Source organism: Daucus carota, chromosome 3 (genome assembly GCF_001625215.2).
Source record: "Daucus carota subsp. sativus chromosome 3, DH1 v3.0, whole genome shotgun sequence".
NCBI lineage: Eukaryota > Viridiplantae > Streptophyta > Magnoliopsida > Apiales > Apiaceae > Daucus > Daucus carota.
In genome coordinates, this window is record NC_030383.2 from 49468805 (window position 1) to 49486371 (window position 17567).

Sequence of the window (17567 nt, forward strand, 5' to 3'; positions counted from 1 at the left end):
ACGATAGTAAATTTTCCTTTAATTTTCTTTCCTTTACGTATTTCTTAAGCTAAAGATTATACCCGAAGAAAATTAGAAATTTCAGAATGTTCTTTGATTGTAAAATTATATGTCAGCGCAACTGGATGATGGCTTAAAGTCTAATACTGTCATCTGATAAAAAAGATACTGCTCTTTGCATAACTTCCTCTTCATTTTTAACTTTTTTTGCTTTAGAGTTTTTAGCATAGAATGTATTTCAAAAAGATAAGGGCTTTTTTACTTTGGTGAAATCTCTTCAACCTTTTATCAGGAAGTCTGAATATGAAAAAGGAATTGTTTGTTCTCTAAATAAGTATCTTAACCATTTGGAAAAGTTGTCTATGGCAGCTTAGACATTTAAATATCTAGAAAGCTTTTTGATATCTATGTCAAAGGAAAGAAGAAATATATGAATATTTTTTTCTTTTCTAGCACACATGAAGAACATGCCAACAGCTCCTATGCAACTTTTGTGACATCCCCCCACCTCTTGCTACAAGAATTCACTAACTCAGTTCATAATCTTCCACATATAAAGCTCCAAATATCATTTGCTTATGTATTAATATAAATTTCTTTCATTTGTATGACTCTGGGTCTGAGCTCAGAATTATTGTCATAGCCTTCTTCTTTTGACTCAGAAAACCATTGAGCAATATTGGATTAGATTTCCCTCTAATTCTTTAATGTAAGTCTTAATCTATCATGTTTAAATCCCCCCTCTTGTTGTGATGATCCTTATTTTATTTTCTTTACTTGTTTCTGTTTTATGGAGTAACTTGTGTTCTGTTTCTTGAAGTTTCAGATAAAATGGCCATTGATATGCGCTCTTCTGACAGTTCAGACTTGATCACAAGTCCTCGAATTTCGTTCTCTTATGATCTTTGCCAAATTGAAGATTGTCAGCTTCCAGTGTCAGACTCCACGTACCGCAGAGACTCTACACTGGTTGACTCAAACCATGATCATTTTAATTTCTCCTTTAGTGAAATCGTCGATAACCAAGCATCATCAGCAGATGAGCTATTCTTCGATGGCCTACTTCGTCCTCTTCAACCTGGTGAAAAGTATTCTAGTAGGAAAACCACGTCTCTTCCTCCACTTCCACCTTCCACCAACGAATGCTCATCAAAGGAGATAACGACGAATGTTGTTGAATCAGAGCAAAAGCATCACTCAAAGTCCTTTTGGAGGGGGAGAAGAAGTAACAGTGTTCAATGTGATAACTCTCATAAAAAGAGCTCATTCTGGTCACTACCTCTTCTGTTACGAAGCAACTCTACTGGATCAGTTACACATAGTCAAAGACACGTGTCAAAGGATATTCAGAAACAAAGCTCTCGTAAACAGCCAAAACATACTTCTTCTAGTCGTTATACTTATGAACTGTCCCAGAAGCCTCCATCGAAGAAGAACAATAGAGGATCTTATAGTGGTGGTGCTTATATCAGCCCTGTTTTAGACATGCCACCTCCTTATATTGGCAAAGGAACTGCTTTTAATCTCTTCGGCTTTGGCTATCTCTTTCGCAACAAAAAGGAGAAGAAGAACAAGTAATTACTGTGATTTCGACTTGCTTTATTACTGATTACAGTCTCTTTTTTTTCAATTTTCCTGTTAGTTTGGGTTAAGAAATTACTTTTATTGTCTTGTGATTTCATAGTTGCATATAATCATGTCAGAAGCGTATGAGTCAGTCAGGTAATCTTTTTTCGTAGTTGTACAACTCCTCAATCGATGATTTCTTCTGACATATACAGAAGCTTTACCAATTGATAACACAAAATACATTATCTACATGAGTCGCTTCTAGAGTATAACTATTATACCTAATGCACAAGACTCCGCGTCAGCATGGTCGGACAATATAAGCAGACTTACCCTTATTTTTATATCTTAAGAAGTATGTTTAGGTTTAATAATTCAAAGGCCTTTTGTTGGCAACAAATATAGACATACACAGGTAATCTGGAATGTGATCAGCTCATAATTGTCTCTTTTTGGTGGTGATCCACATATTCTAGATGATTACTTTTAGGTTTGAAAAAAACAAATAATGTGATTCAAGATTAGGTACCTTTACAAGAAAGTAGACAATAACCTACTCCAAGGATTAGGTATGGTAATGGGACAAGTTAACCATATATCACTAGCTCTGCAGTTGGTAATTAAAAAACTGATTGAACATAGATACATTTGAACAGTTAACAAAATGTAGATATTACTCCCTCCGTCCCCCTCAATTGTTTACATTGGAGGGGGACACGGAGACCAAGACAATGTATGAAAAATGAGTAAAGTTAGATGAAAAGTGGGTAAAGTGGTGGGACCCATCAATATTTAATAATAGATTTGAGATAGTGGAGGAAAGTAGTGGGTGTAATAGTAGTTTTTATTGTTAAATATGAGATAGTGGGGGAGGATAGTGGGTGTAATGATGGGAAAAACTTACTATTTATAGTAAGGTAAAGAAATGAGAGGGACATCCCAAAATATAGTAACTGTAAAGAAATGAGAGGGACAGAGGGAGTAGTATTTTAAGTTAAAGCTTTGACAGATTTCTAATATGTGTGTAGTGTGTGCATCTATTAGAAAATGTGAAATCATTATTATGTGATGCCCTCATAGTTAAAAAAAACTATGATAATGATATCAGAGATTTCTGCAATATGCCCTTTACATGTTATAGAAATCAAGGGAAACCATAAGGTACATTGTTCTAATGTGTGGAAATTATAACATTGGTTCATTCCTGTTACTGTTTATTAAATTTATATATTGATTGGCGCACAGTCCAAAATATGAAGAAACAGTTTAGGCGGGCGTCCGGTTCGATCGCCAGAAGAGCAATACGGATTTAAGTGGGTGTCCATGACGGTGAGATATTGTGCTACTCACCTTCCGGGATTAGTTAAGCTTCGCGCAAGTTGGACTGGAATCCTATATAATATTAAAAAAAACATAAATATAGTCAATCTCTCGTTTAGAGAAGGCAGCTACTGTCACCTGGATGGCCACTTCTTTTATTTAAATACAAATATCCTCCCTTTTTGTACCATAAATTTTTTTCAAGTTTCTATAACACCCTGTCTGGCATTGTAATTTTTTATCTTAACAGCATTTCTCTTTTTGAAGCTTAATGTGATATCTGAAGCATATGTCAAACAGAATCTCCTCCACAGAGCTGATATACATTTTAAGATACTACTTCTACATATTAAAGATCAAAACTGTATTAGAAACAATCTTCTACCTTCAATGCTGTCGCGTGCATGCCACATGTGGCCTGGTTTTTAATTTCAAGTACGTTAAAATCCTAGGTTAAATAGCAACCTTGTATTAAGTTTGATTTCTGTAAATATGGTTAAAGAGCAAATGCAAGTTATGGGAAGGAAAATACCTCAAGATGGTTGTTTAGGCAGTGATGGGAAAGTACACAGCGAAACAATCCATCTGCAAATGCAATTCGTAAGTGGGAAGATCTGCTGCAGCTTTCTGTTATTAGGTAAGAGAAAGTAAAATAATTCATCGCACTTCTGCAGGCACACTCATCGCTTACCACAGATTCTAAATAGGCTGCATTATATAATTTTTCTGCACTCTGATCACTGGTGAACTCAAGGTAACATTAACATGACTTTAAATAGGCACATTACAGAAAAGATGACAAGTAATAGCAAATTACCACTAATAGCATGATAGACTGCTTCCTACTCCTGAACTAAGGAAGCTCAACTAGAACAAGGGCGAGATTATATTAGACAGCATACATATTATGAAATGCTTTGTTCAGTGGCAATAGTAATATACTAATACTTGTGAATTCAATGCTTCCAGTTGGAATGCATAGGCTCTTTCCCAAGTATGTTTCACCCAACTTTCCCCAAATCAATATGTATATATGAGATATCGACAAAGCTGACTCATATAAGGAACAAATATCAGTGATATCTTAATTATATGGAATGTAGAGGCGGCATATTCTAGCTCAAACACCAGTTATTGCAGACACTGACAAGATTAATTTCACCAGGACACAGACTCTTAACACAGAAAAATGATAGGCCACAGTGTAACTTTAAAATTGCTATCGTCCATAACAACCAACAACACACTCTATTCTATACTCAGTATCGCAGTGCAATATTCCCTATGCTATGCAACTTCAAGGAGAATTCAACATTCAAAATAATATATAAATTGACAGATCAAGTGTACTGCTTCAAAGAGGTATCTAAAGTTGATATAATAAGATCGCATTATATCCTGATATAAATGAATGACAGGGAACTAAAAATTTATTGATCACCTTGACATAAATAAAAGTTCAAAAGCATGGAATTTCTTTATAGGAGGAAGAGATTTTTTTACAAAAAATTCTGGAGGTTGCATAGATTTTATAGGTGATAATTAAATGATTAAGAAACGGATTAAAGTTTACCTGAAATGAATTGCCAAGAGATTAATATCTAACACTCTTACTCTTGCCACCCTCCCTGGTATGGTTCTTAGAAAAACTTAATAGCATTTCCACCTCGTTGGTGTCACTGTACAAGCATCTCCAGAATAGCTACAAATGTGCAGAGATAACTATGTATGTTAATAGTTATCATTAGAGTTATTGTTGTAGATTAACATAACCTATAACTATAGTTTCCTATAAAATAGCATGAGCCTCTTATCATTATCTGTTGAGGCCTCTTGTCACCATGTATATATACTTCTGCACTAATGAATAAGAAAGTATTCCAGCCTATTAGTTCCTATATGGTATCAGAGCTATCAACGCTCTAGCGAGCACTCGATCCTATTTCTTTTATCTCTTTATCTTTCCCCTCTTTTTTTTTTCTCCCTCTCTCTTCCATTTCCCATGGCTCCTTCTGATTTATCTTCTGCTGTCACTGCTTCACAACTCAATACTGAAATTGTTCCTTTTAGTTCCTCCACCCACCTGCCCACCAAGTTAACGGAATCCAATTTTCCGGTCTGGCGCAAACAACTCGAAACTTCACTTTTCGGCTATAATCTCCTAGGTTATGTTGATGGCACATTGCCAACTCCACCCTCTCACAAGACAGACAAAACAACTAATCCAGATTATTATTTTTGGCGACGTCAAGATCAATTCATTCTCAATGCAATGTTGGGAAGTTGCGGAGAAACCATTCAACCTTCAATAGCCACTGCCACTTGTTCCAAAGATGCCTGGGATCGTTTGAAAAATATGTTCTCTAACAAATCGCGCACTCGTGTTCTTTCTCTGAAAGCCAGTCTCATGCAAAATCCTCGCAACAATCGACCTATTGCTGAATACTTAAAGGAAATGCGCCAAATTGCAGATGCCTTGGCCTTGGCTGATAGTCCTCTATCTGATGAGGATTTTTTCATCAGTGTGATCACTCAACTAGGACCTGAGTTTAATGCCATCACTTCAGCTCTACGTCTTCGAGATACTCCTTTTTCTTATGATGATCTTTACAATCGTCTTACGGATGCTGAAAAACAAATTAAGAAAGATCAGCCTCCATCTCCACCTATTGAACTACCACTACCCACACCCACTATTCCCACAGCAAATTACACTCAACGCTATAATCGTCCCTTCTCAGCAACACGTTCACAACCAACCAATTCCCAGACCTCGTGGCGTTCCTCTTCTAAGACAAAATCACCATCATCACCTGTTCACAAGAATTCTTCATCTTCACAGCCTCGGCCATATTGTCACTACTGCAATCGTCCTGGACATAACACCAAGGATTGTCGTCAATTGGCCCGCTTCCTTCGAGAAAATGGTGTTCAACCTCAAGCCAACTACACTACAATGAACACATCTCCAACACCTTGGTTATTTGACACAGGTGCATCGCATCATGTAACCTCAAATGCGTCAAATCTTTCCTCTTATTCTGATTATGGTGGCCCAGATGAGATTGTGCTCGGTGACGGTTCAGGTTTGCCAATCACCTCAACTGGTTCTTCTACATTAACATGTTCTGGTCATTCATTTCAACTTAATAATGTCTTGTGTTCCCCTTCACTAAACAAAAATCTTATTTCTGTTGCTAAGTTCTGCAAAACTAATCATGTCTCCATTGAATTTTTCCCCTCCTATTTTTTGATTAAGGATCTTCGCACGGGGGCGCCACTTCTCCGAGGACAAAATTCCAATGATCTTTATTATGCTTCTCCATCATCTCAACCCCAAATACATAATACTGTTGTCGGGTCAGCTACGTTGTGGCATAATCGTCTCGGCCATCCTTCAACTAGAGTTTTAAGTTCTGTACTTCGAGAAAATAAATTATGTTCCACTCATGTATTAGATTTTTCCTGCAATGCGTGCTTGTGTAATAAGAGTCACAAACTCCCTTTTGGCTCAAATTCTTTAGTTAGTACAGCTCCTCTTCAACTTGTTTACACTGATGTTTGGGGTCCTGCAGAACTTTCTGTTGACAAGTTTCGTTATTATATAATCTTTGTTGATCATTTCTCTAAGTACAGTTGGCTTTATCCTATGAAGCATAAGTCAGATGCCACCATAATTTTTCCTCAATTCAAGAAAATGGTTGAACACTTTTTCAAATTTCCCATCATATCTGTCTACTCGGATAATGGAGGAGAATATATTGCACTTAACAAACTTTTTCAAGAATGCGGTATATCTCATTTCACCACTCCGCCTCACACTCCTGAACACAACGGTAGTGCTGAGCGCAAACACAGACATGTAACTGAAACAGGCCTCACTCTTCTTCAACATGCTGGCCTTCCACTTTCATATTGGTCACATGCATTTCAAACAGCCACGTACCTCATAAATCGTATGCCCACGCCTATTCTCTCAAACAGATCACCATATGAAATTCTATTTCATCAGCCTCCTAACTATACGCGTTTGAAAATCTTTGGGTGTCTTTGTTATCCATGGCTCCGTCCGTACTCCACTTCTAAATTGCAACCCAAATCAACTCCATGTCTCTTCCTGGGTTACTCTACTACAAAATCTGCATACAAATGTTTAGATTATTCATCGAATCGTCTTTACACTTCTCGTCATGTGGTATTTGTGGAGTCAATATTCCCACTACAAACTGTCAAATCCACTCCAGCTAATCCTCCTTCTCTCATCACTAATAAACCTCCGCCCTCTCATCAAACTATTCATGTCCACCAACCTCTAGCACCCCCACCTATTATTCGTTCATCTACTGATATTACTCCTCCGGAACCCTCTAATTCCATTCCAACCACCACACTTACTCCATCATCATCCATTGAAAATGAAACTCACCGGCCAATACGAGCCAGAAAACCAAACCCCAAGTATTATGGCTCCACATTTGTCAACAATACAACCACAAATCATCCTTTGCCATCTCCTATAGAACCCACTTGTGTTTCACAGGCTGTTAAAGACTCAAACTGGCGATCTGCCATGTCCACTGAATTCAATGCTCTCATTCAAAATGGTACATGGACATTAGTTCCTAAAAGAAATCAGAATGTCATCGGGTGTAAGTGGGTCTTCCGATTGAAACGAAATTCTGATGGGACGATTGCTCGGTATAAAGCCCGACTCGTTGCTAAAGGATTCCACCAACGTCCTGGTATAGATTTTACTCATACTTTTGCGCCTGTCACAAAACCTGTTACAATTCGAGTTATTCTCAGTATAGCTCTCTCGAAAGGCTGGCCACTTCGGCAACTTGACATAAATAATGCCTTCTTAAATGGAACTCTTTCTCAACAGGTTTTTATGCAGCAGCCTCCAGGTTTTATTGATTCACAATTTCCGGACTATGTTTGTTGTTTAAAAAAAATCCATTTACGGCCTCAGGCAAGCTCCTTATGAGTGGCATCAGAAACTTAAACAATTTCTTATTGAGTTTGGTTTTACAAATTCTGTCTCAGATGCATCGTTATTTATCTATTCCAGAAATAATTGTATTATGTATTTCCTTGTTTATGTTGACGATATCATTCTTACAGGGAATCATAGTACAATTATTAATGACTTTGTGGCGACGCTTAATGCAAAATTCTCTCTGAAAGATTTGGGGTCCTTGAACCAATTTCTTGGAGTTGAGGTTGTTCACACATCAGATGGTGTTTTTCTTAGTCAGCACAGGCACATTGCAGACATTCTCATCAATCATAATATGGCCAATGCAAAACCAGTTGGCACTCCACTCAGCACTTCAGAAACTCTTCGCCTCAATGATGGTTCTTGTCTTACAGATGCTTCAACTTATAGAAAAATTGTGGGTTCTTTGCAGTACCTCACTGTTACTCGTCCAGATGTAGCCTATGCAGTTAATCGTCTCTCTCAATTCATGCACCAGCCAACAGAAAAGCACCTTCAATCTCTGAAAAGATTGCTTCGGTATCTTAAACAGACCATTCACCATGGGCTATTTTTGAAGCGCGGACAGTCAATCATCTTGTCTGCATTTAGTGATTCAGATTGGGGAGGGTGTCGTGAAGTCGGTCGTTCAACTACTGGTTATGCAATTTATTTGGGGTCCAATATTATATCTTGGCGTTCAGCTCGTCAAAAGTCTGTCTCTCGTTCCTCTACTGAGGCTGAGTATAAAGCTCTGGCCAATGCATCGGCAGAACTGATATGGATTCGCAATTTATTACGCGAATTGGGTTTTCAGCAGACTAAAGCTCCCACTCTATTCTGTGATAACACGGGCGCTACATATCTTGCTGCAAATCCTATTTTTCACTCTCGAGTCAAACATATTGCACTAGATTATCATTTCGTCAGAGAACAAGTACAATCTGGACAACTCCATGTGTGCCATGTTAATACCAAAGATCAAATTGCTGACATTCTGACCAAACCTTTAGCTCGACCTCAGTTTATGTTCTTAAGGTCCAAGATCGGTGTCTCCTGCGGAGCCTCAATCTTGCGGGGGCGTGTACAAGCATCTCCAGAATAGCTACAAATGTGCAGAGATAACTATGTATGTTAATAGTTATCATTAGAGTTATTGTTGTAGATTAACATAACCTATAACTATAGTTTCCTATAAAATAGCATGAGCCTCTTATCATTATCTGTTGAGGCCTCTTGTCACCATGTATATATACTTCTGCACTAATGAATAAGAAAGTATTCCAGCCTATTAGTTCCTATAGTCACCTTGTTCCTTCCCACCCGCATACAAAGTTCCACTTTGTTCATTGATCAATAACATACTTCCAATACACGGGCTCCCAGTTTAATTATTCTGAGTATCCCATGCAGGTCACCATCTCCATTAAATAGAATTATAGGTATCGGAAAAAATGGAACAAGCATGAATCTCTTGTCAATTGGCATGAAGCAACACAAAGGTTTCGAATCAACAATCTCTGGTTAAAATTTATAAAGAAACTGAAAAATGGTGTCCCAAACACCATTCTCTTGGTAGCCTATGGGAGGTTTTTATGAAACAGTAAACTCCCTTTTGCTGTAGGCAGTCCAAAGCCAACCATTGGTATCGGAAGACAGAGAGATTCCCGAATAGTTCAACCTTTCAAATTGATGCTGAATCCATGGACATGCAACATGCAAGAGACGTACAACGGGGCAAACTGAAACATCTTAGTAATTTTAAGAACCTTGCTCTCACTGGGCAGCTTCCAGAAACACGTCATCTGCCTTTGCCATTTGAGCAGCAGTTATAAAATTAAATTTGTTGGTTCAGCAATTGAGGTCTCAGGACCCGTAAAAACTCTAAACACGACTAAAAGGCAAAAGCTAACGAGGTCTATTCATTTCTTTTTTTTTTTTTTACAGAAAATACACTTGCTCGTATCGATAAAACACCAATACTCCGAGCAGTTTTTTTCATTCAAAAAAGCTTATCATCTAACCGAAAGACATGAAAATGTCTCCGGAAGTTTAGACAATAAGACCTTAATGTCCGAAAAGAAATGTCCCAACTTGTAAGACCACGCTACCTGAAACAAATACAATTCATTAATAACAAGAAAATTTAATAAATAAAATCAATATAGTTTATCAAATCAAAAGATGGTAAAAGTGAATGAAATGATAAATATAAAAATAATTCGACAAAAAAAGAAGATAATATAAGAAAGAAAACAGAAAAAAAATATATCTAACCAAAGGGGGACCCTTTGGCTAGATATATCACAAGATAAATAATTACTAAGAATAATTAATGATAAAAATATTAATATATAAAATTGCAATCTTCAAAAAATATCTAAAATTTTAAGTAACAAATTAAATAAAATGTAATAAACAAGCCAACAAAATGGCACTGAATTGCTGTTTATTAGGCCAAGAATATACGCCTATCACTGCAAGTCAATATACACCATTTAACATAATGCAATAAACTCCAATCAATAAGAATTAAAGCATTTGGAGCATATATATACAAGCAATTATTCAAGAAAAAATAAAATTCAAAGATTAACACCAATCAAGTGGGTCAACTTACGATTTAAAAACTAAAATTTAAACGAGGTCTATTCATTTCGTTTGTATCAGGCCCAAAAATATGCTTACAACATTTAGTTATAAAATTTAACTGAAATATAAATCAATGGGATTTACCGAATATTTATATATTTTAACTTAATTGATGATAATAAAAAGATTTATTAGAACACAGTATATATCAAGGAGACCCGTTGAATAAAATTATTAATATTTCATTTTTAATATAATAATAATAATAATAATAATGTATAGTATGGTATATATAATATAGATTTATAATATTATTTTTAAAGTAATATTGGAGTGATTAGAAATAACTTAATGTATTTAGTTGAAAAGTATCATCAAATATTCTATATTAATTAAATTATATATAATAATATCATCTTTTTTATATTGGATGTATTATTATTAGAAATCAGTTTCTTAATTAGGAATCTGAAAAAGATAATGTGTTTAGTGAAAAAGGGTAGTTGCTATGTTGTCCAATGTTATTTTTAAGAAAATTGATTTTTTTGGTTAGAAAATACAAAAATATAATATTAATTATAGTTAAAAAGGATAAATGAATATACACGTAGTCCCATAATTTGGCCGACCGACCAAATTTTAATATTTCGCCAGTTTAATCTTTACTAAAAAATTTGTATTTAGTTGACTCCTTAAATCTCGACTAGTTAGAGATGTGCGTACTGCGGTTTGCACCTAAAACCGCAACCGGAACCACCAAGGTGCGGTTTCTAAAATTCAAGCTGCGGAATTAGGTGCACCTTGGTGGTTTTAGAAACCCATTGGGTTTCTAAAATCTGGGCTTTAAACACTCTTTATTGAATCTACGTGGGATTCAAGCTTTACTCTCCAATTTTCCACTACCAAGGAAGCAACTTTGGATCATCACAACTCATCCATTCCTTAGTCGTTTTGAGTGATTAAATATGCATTAGAAAGCTCTCTCGGAGGAGAACATAATCCAAGTATAACCCGCCACGAACACGTAGCCGAGCCTCACTCAAATTTGTGCTCAAAATGACAAACTTTCAACAAACATAAGCAAGCAAAATATAATCATTTTCGAGCTAAAAATAATTTTCAAGAAATGTGCGTACTGCGGTTTGCACCTATAACCGCAACCGGAACCACCAAGGTGCGGTTTCTAAAATTAAAGCTGCGGAATTGGGTGCACCTTGGTGGTTTTAAATCTGGGCTTTAAACACTCTTTATTGAATCTATGTGGGATTCAAGCTTTACTCTCCAATTTTCCACTACCAAGGAAGCAACTTTGGATCATCACAACTCATCCATTCCTTAGTCGTTTTGAGTGATTAAATATGCATTGGAAAGCTCTCTCGGAGGAGAACATAATCCAAGTATAACCTGCCACGAACACGCAGCCGAGCCTCACTCAAATTTGTGCTCAAAATGACAAACTTCCAACAAACATAAGCAAGCAAAATATAATCATTTTCGAGCTAAAAATAATTTTCAAGCGTCAAACTTTATTATGTTCCATGTAGTGTAACATAATTAATACGTGCAGACAACTAATTTAAACCACGAAAATGAAGACGAAGTTTAATAAACTGGATAAAGTAGTATTAAGTAGGGGTGATCAATAAACCGCCCAAACCGCATAAACCGCCCGCACCGCACCAAACCGCACCAAACCGCACCACAAAATGCGGTTTTTAATTTTCGTGATGCGGTCGCGGTTTGAATTTTTCACAAACCGCGCGGTGCGGTGCGGGTTGCGGTTTGACATATTCCTAGTGCGGTTCAAACCGCACCGCACCTCAATAATATAATATATATATATATTAGTGATTTTCAAATAAAATTTAAATTATATTCATATATATTATGTATAATTATGTTATATATATTCCTTAAATCTCTTCAAATAATAGTTAATAATTATCTTATCGATCTCTAATTACTATTATATCAAATTTGTATGAAATGATTATATTATTATAATATGTCTATTAGTATTCATATTTATTATCATATTTACACTTTTGTTTGTATTATTTTAGTAGTTGTTGTATCTCTTAAATGATAAATATCATATAAATTCATTACAAGAAAAGATTTTAATTATTGTATATTTAAATTTTATTTCTAACTTTAACTAAAATATTGATTCTTAAGCATACAAACCGCACCGCACCGCATTTTTGTGATGCGGTTTACGCGGTTTTTATGCTAGCGTGTTGCGGTTGCGGTTGCGGTTTGAGTATTTAACAAAATCGCATGCACGGTTTGGTTCGCGGTTTTAGTGAAAAACCGCACCGCCTGCACCGCGATCACCCCTACTGTTAAGGAAAAAAATTACACGTTACAGACAAATACCTCAACTCGAAAGTTGTAGGATTATTCACAAGTACAGTGCGACAAAAGCTGGGTCCCCTTTGTTCGTATTATACCATATTTTCAAGTTTCTGTAACACTGTCTGGCATTGAAATATGTATTTTGACAGCATTCAGCATGTATCTCGCAAAGATCGAGTTGTATGTGCAGTGTTCTGAATGAATATCTCTGGATTTGCACCTTCTTTGTTCAAGGCTTGATCTGAATTCCGAAGCATATGTCAAACAGAATCTCCTCCACAGAGCTCATATACATTTCAATGTACCTATCTGCAATTCTACAGACATAAGATATGCAAAACTGGATTAGAAACAATCTTCTACCTCCAATGCTGTCACGTGCATGCAACATGTGCTTGGGTTTTGGCGTCGAGTACATGAGAATCCAAGTCTGGTATTTAAAATTTGCAACCTTGTATTTGGTTTATGCAGATATGGATTAAGCTAGTGAAACGTGTAACGGGATCTTTTTTTGTTTCTACAGAATTTTATAGATGATGCTCGTACAGAATCTTTAAGGTATGGTAAGGATATTACCTCGAGATGGTTGTTCAGGAGGTGACAGGTGCACAGCGAAACAATCCATCTGTCCATCTGCAAATGCAATTTCATAGTAGACAAGAACTTCAGCAGCCTGCGGAGAGTAGGTGAGAGAAAATATATTAGTTCATGGCATTTTTGCAGGCACCTTCATCACTTCACACAGATTTTAAATAAAGCTGATTTCATAAAATTCACGCACCCTGATCACGGATCACCATTGAAGTCTGAGGTAGAATTAGCATGACTCTAAGTAGTCACATTAGATAAAGAAATGACAAGCCACCAGCAAAAAACCAAAGATCAAATGATAGATTTCTTCCCTCTGGTAAAATGAGGAAGCTCAACGAGAACAAAGGCCAAATTAAATGCTTAGTACAATGTCAATAGTACTGGCGCCTTTGATGATTCCAGTTGGATTGTGTTGGCTCCTTCAAAAGTATATTCCTTCTGACATCCCCAAATCAAATATGTATATACGAGATATTGATGAAACTCACTGAGAGTAATGAACATTTAAGGAACAGCAAATGTGGGGGGGGGGGGGGGGGGGGAGGATACCAGAACAAAGACACCGACCAAACAAACAATGCTACTCAAAACACAACTATTGAGTAGATCCATCCAGCAACAAACCATTAAAACAAAGCACCTTCGCAACTGCAGCACTTAACTAATATACTAGTCATAGTTAGGCTTAAAGAAGTACCTTTATGTGGAAGCCATGTTTAAACTTAGTCCATGAATGGAAGTTACATAAGTGTGTAGAAATAAAATACTTCCAATGTGCTCAAACTTACTAAAGTACTTCTATGAAGGAGAATCATAAGAATAAATATGGAAACTGATACCAATGCTTCTACAGAGTTCTACTCATAGCTTACACCTTCAAACAGACAGCTACTTCACTTCTTGAATGACTGCATTACCTGTACTGTTGTCAAACCAAAGAAATGACATACCAATGATTATCAGGGTATATAGATTCACAAACCATACATTAAGAGAAAGACTAACAGTTTTATTGTACATATCAAGGCATAATGTCGACTAGTACAGAAGATTATAATAGTAGCTCATCAAATGCTTTGATGAGAGAGAACTTTCGAGAACCTCGTGAAAGCTTTGCTGTTATAGAACTTCGTGAAAGCTCTGCCACTTTAGAACTTCAATTTCTCAGCACATCTGCTGATAAAACAGTCTGGTAATTCACCACAACTATTTCCTGATGCTGCTGCCAGTCAAAAACAGATTCCACAACCAAACATTTCATTCTCACACAGTCTCAATATATATAAACCAAGAGTTTTATATATTGCATTCATTCACCTGTCTATAACCAAATTTAAAACCAACACGATTGTCAAATAATCCAGGATACTTCTAGGTACCCTTCAATTTAGGAAAGCAGGGCAACAGAACAAAAAGTACGAAACATAGTTATCGTCTAAACCAAAACAACAGAAATATAAAACAACAGGAGTTCTGAAAGAACAATCTATCTTTCAGGTGAAATCCTGATTCAACCCAACTAAGTTCTAGTTGCAAACTAGTCTATAGTTGATGTGTATTACTTAAAACTAATATTAGCCACTCCAACGCCAACAGTGCCTGCAATCAGAATAGGCCCACTACTCAAAACGACACCCACTTTTTCTTCACTTCAAACCCTGCACCAGAAGATTTACGTACATTTCAAATTCACCAGTTTGTAAGATCCGCTAGATGAAAGATTACAAAACACTAAGAACCATAAACCTTACCTTCTTTGATTGCCTTTCACGAACCCTGTATGTCGCCGGAGTTATCTCCTCCCTCAGCCAAAGCCCTGGAACAAGATCCTGCAACATTTATGGTTACAAAATTATACTGAATCAAACAAGTTTCGAAGCAGCTTTACGGTAGCTTCTAGTACAGAGAAAACACAATAACTAGGACGAAGAAAAAAATTATTCTTCGGGTATATAATTAACTGTATAAGCATGCACATATAAACATGTAGACCAACACATGCATCACAAACTAAAGAAGCAAATTCAATCACCTGGATTGAGTATTAGCTTATATGCAATACACATATATCACACATATTAAGCAACAGCAACTGTTAATTTGTTACATATATCAAACACATATATAAAGGCAAATCTTTGAACATGGTTTTTATATCTCATCACTCTATACACATAAAGCTCTACGTTTTGATTCGTAAGCATTAACAACATCACATAACACAAACACAGAGATAAAAAACATAAGAATTACGAACTCACAAAGCTGCACATCTTGCTTCGTAAACATTAAAGACATCACATAACACAAACATAGACATCAAAAACATATATAAGAATTATGAACGTACAAAAGCTGCACAATTTGATTCGTATATATTTAAAACATCACATAACACAAACACACACATCCAAAGCACAAGAATTACGAACCTGCAAAAAGCATACACCTTTCGCTTCACAGATGGTTTTAACATCACAAAACACAAACACAAACATTAAATTAAAGCATAAGAATTACGAACATACAAAAGCTGCACATCTTGCTTCGTAAATATGAAGAACATCACATAAAAAAACATCACACAACACAATAAAAATTACAAACTTACATTCAATTTCTTCTGAAGACGCTTTGGCCTCGTCTTAGGCTTCAGCGGCGGCTTGGCACCAGTCATAAGCAGAAAATCATCTTCAATCTCCTCTTTTGTCAGCGTAAACGAAAACTTGGGCCTCTCCACTTTCCGCTCCACACCAGCCCCCATCCCTGCACCACCCCTCAACCTCCCATCCATCCTCCTACCCGGAGAAGAACCACCGCCACCACCACCACCACCGCCACTCCCCACAACCCCTTCCGCAGGCACATCCACCATCACATCATCCCCATCATTCCCCCGAGACCCCTTACAAGCATTCTTCCGAGTCCTCAAATTCCAAGTCCATGCACCACCAGACTTATTCTCAGTACCATCATCTTCAGCAACCTTCTCCTTCCCCTTCTTCTTCTCTTCCATCTCAGAGACTCTCATTTCTTCACACCCCTTCTGAAGATCCTCCACCGGATCCTCCATGTGGCCGGAATTCTTCTCCGGAGAAACAGCCAATTCACCGCCGGAATTCTTCTGTTCGAGATGGGCCACTTCAGTTTCCGCCTCTCTGCTCTGATCAGTCACCGGAGCAGCAGATAAAGATGGGTGCATAAGAATCCTCGAATTGGGGTTCGCCTTCATGCACCTAAGCTGCCTTGTAGCACCCCAGTTGAACCCAGGCAATGTGAAATTGTGAAGCTTCTCCCTTGAACCAGATGAAGATGATGATGATCTCTCTCTTCTGTATGCCATGGATATGTGATGCAGATACACACACTTTTTTACTATCTGTACTTCTTGAAACCCCTCTCTCAATATATATACACACCTCTCTGTGTGTATATATATTTATCAAGAAGAAAAGCTTAAAAAACAGAGTTAAAGATCAAAAAGCTTCAATCTTTAACAATTTTTTTGGACTTTTGAGGATTGATTTGAGAGAAACAAACGATTAAACCAAAAGGGTATGAAGATTGCAACTTATGGGTGAAGAGAAAGAGAAAAATGGGGGCTTGAAAGGGCTTAAACTTTTTTTTTTTTGCTTGTTGTTTGCTGGTGAGGAGAGATATATGACACCGGGAAGTTTGTATTTATACAAGCAGGAGCAAGAGCGAAAGGAAGAGAGATTTCACATTACAACGTGAGGGTGCAAATGTAAAAGCCGGTGAAACATATTATTTTTTTTTAATTTCTAATATTTAATACAAAATTATAGTATTTTTTTCAAATGTGAAGTTGCTCATAGATAGAGAGATATACATGTACAATACTATTTTTGCTTGCTTGTGACGTTTATGCGTAGAAATTTTTGACGGGCATGAGTTATCTTTATATTTTAGGAAATTCTTGAACAGAGAATTATATAATAAAATATTATAATAATCGAATTATGCAAGAATTTTTCTCGATTTTGTTGATATTCAACATACTTATTCGTATATTCAAATTAAGAATATTATTAATAAAAGTTTCGTATATTTAATGAGGGAAACATTTTGCGCGCGAATTTTTAAAATATTTAATTTCAATTTCGATTTGTTTCGCGGTCTTTATTTGGTTGTCTTGTTC

At 36.5% G+C, this 17567-nt stretch overlaps 2 protein-coding genes across 4 annotated transcripts; one reads left to right on the forward strand and one right to left on the reverse strand.

Annotated features, from left to right (window-relative positions):
- Positions 1-388: 388 nt before the first annotated feature.
- On the forward strand, positions 389-3161 carry LOC108210871 (uncharacterized). 3 transcript variants are annotated; one of them, XM_017382318.2, is made up of 3 exons: positions 389-709; positions 821-1574; positions 2815-3161. In XM_017382318.2, the coding sequence occupies exons 2-3, from the start codon at positions 832-834 to the stop codon at positions 2837-2839; spliced, it is 768 nt and encodes a 255-aa protein (XP_017237807.1). In that variant the 5' UTR covers positions 389-709; positions 821-831; the 3' UTR covers positions 2840-3161. The 3 variants fall into 3 exon arrangements, with proteins under 3 accessions (XP_017237807.1, XP_017237808.1, XP_017237806.1); XM_017382319.2 differs by having other exon boundaries at positions 391-709; positions 827-1574; XM_017382317.2 differs by lacking the exon at positions 389-709 and having other exon boundaries at positions 736-1574.
- An 11596-nt stretch (positions 3162-14757) lies between these two features.
- Positions 14758-17222, reverse strand: LOC108212622 (uncharacterized). Its single transcript, XM_017384345.2, has 3 exons — positions 16020-17222; positions 15160-15237; positions 14758-15066 (listed from the first exon to the last, which is right to left on the reverse strand). The coding sequence occupies exons 1-3, from the start codon at positions 16749-16751 to the stop codon at positions 15055-15057; spliced, it is 822 nt and encodes a 273-aa protein (XP_017239834.2). The 5' UTR covers positions 16752-17222; the 3' UTR covers positions 14758-15054.
- Positions 17223-17567: the final 345 nt, after the last annotated feature.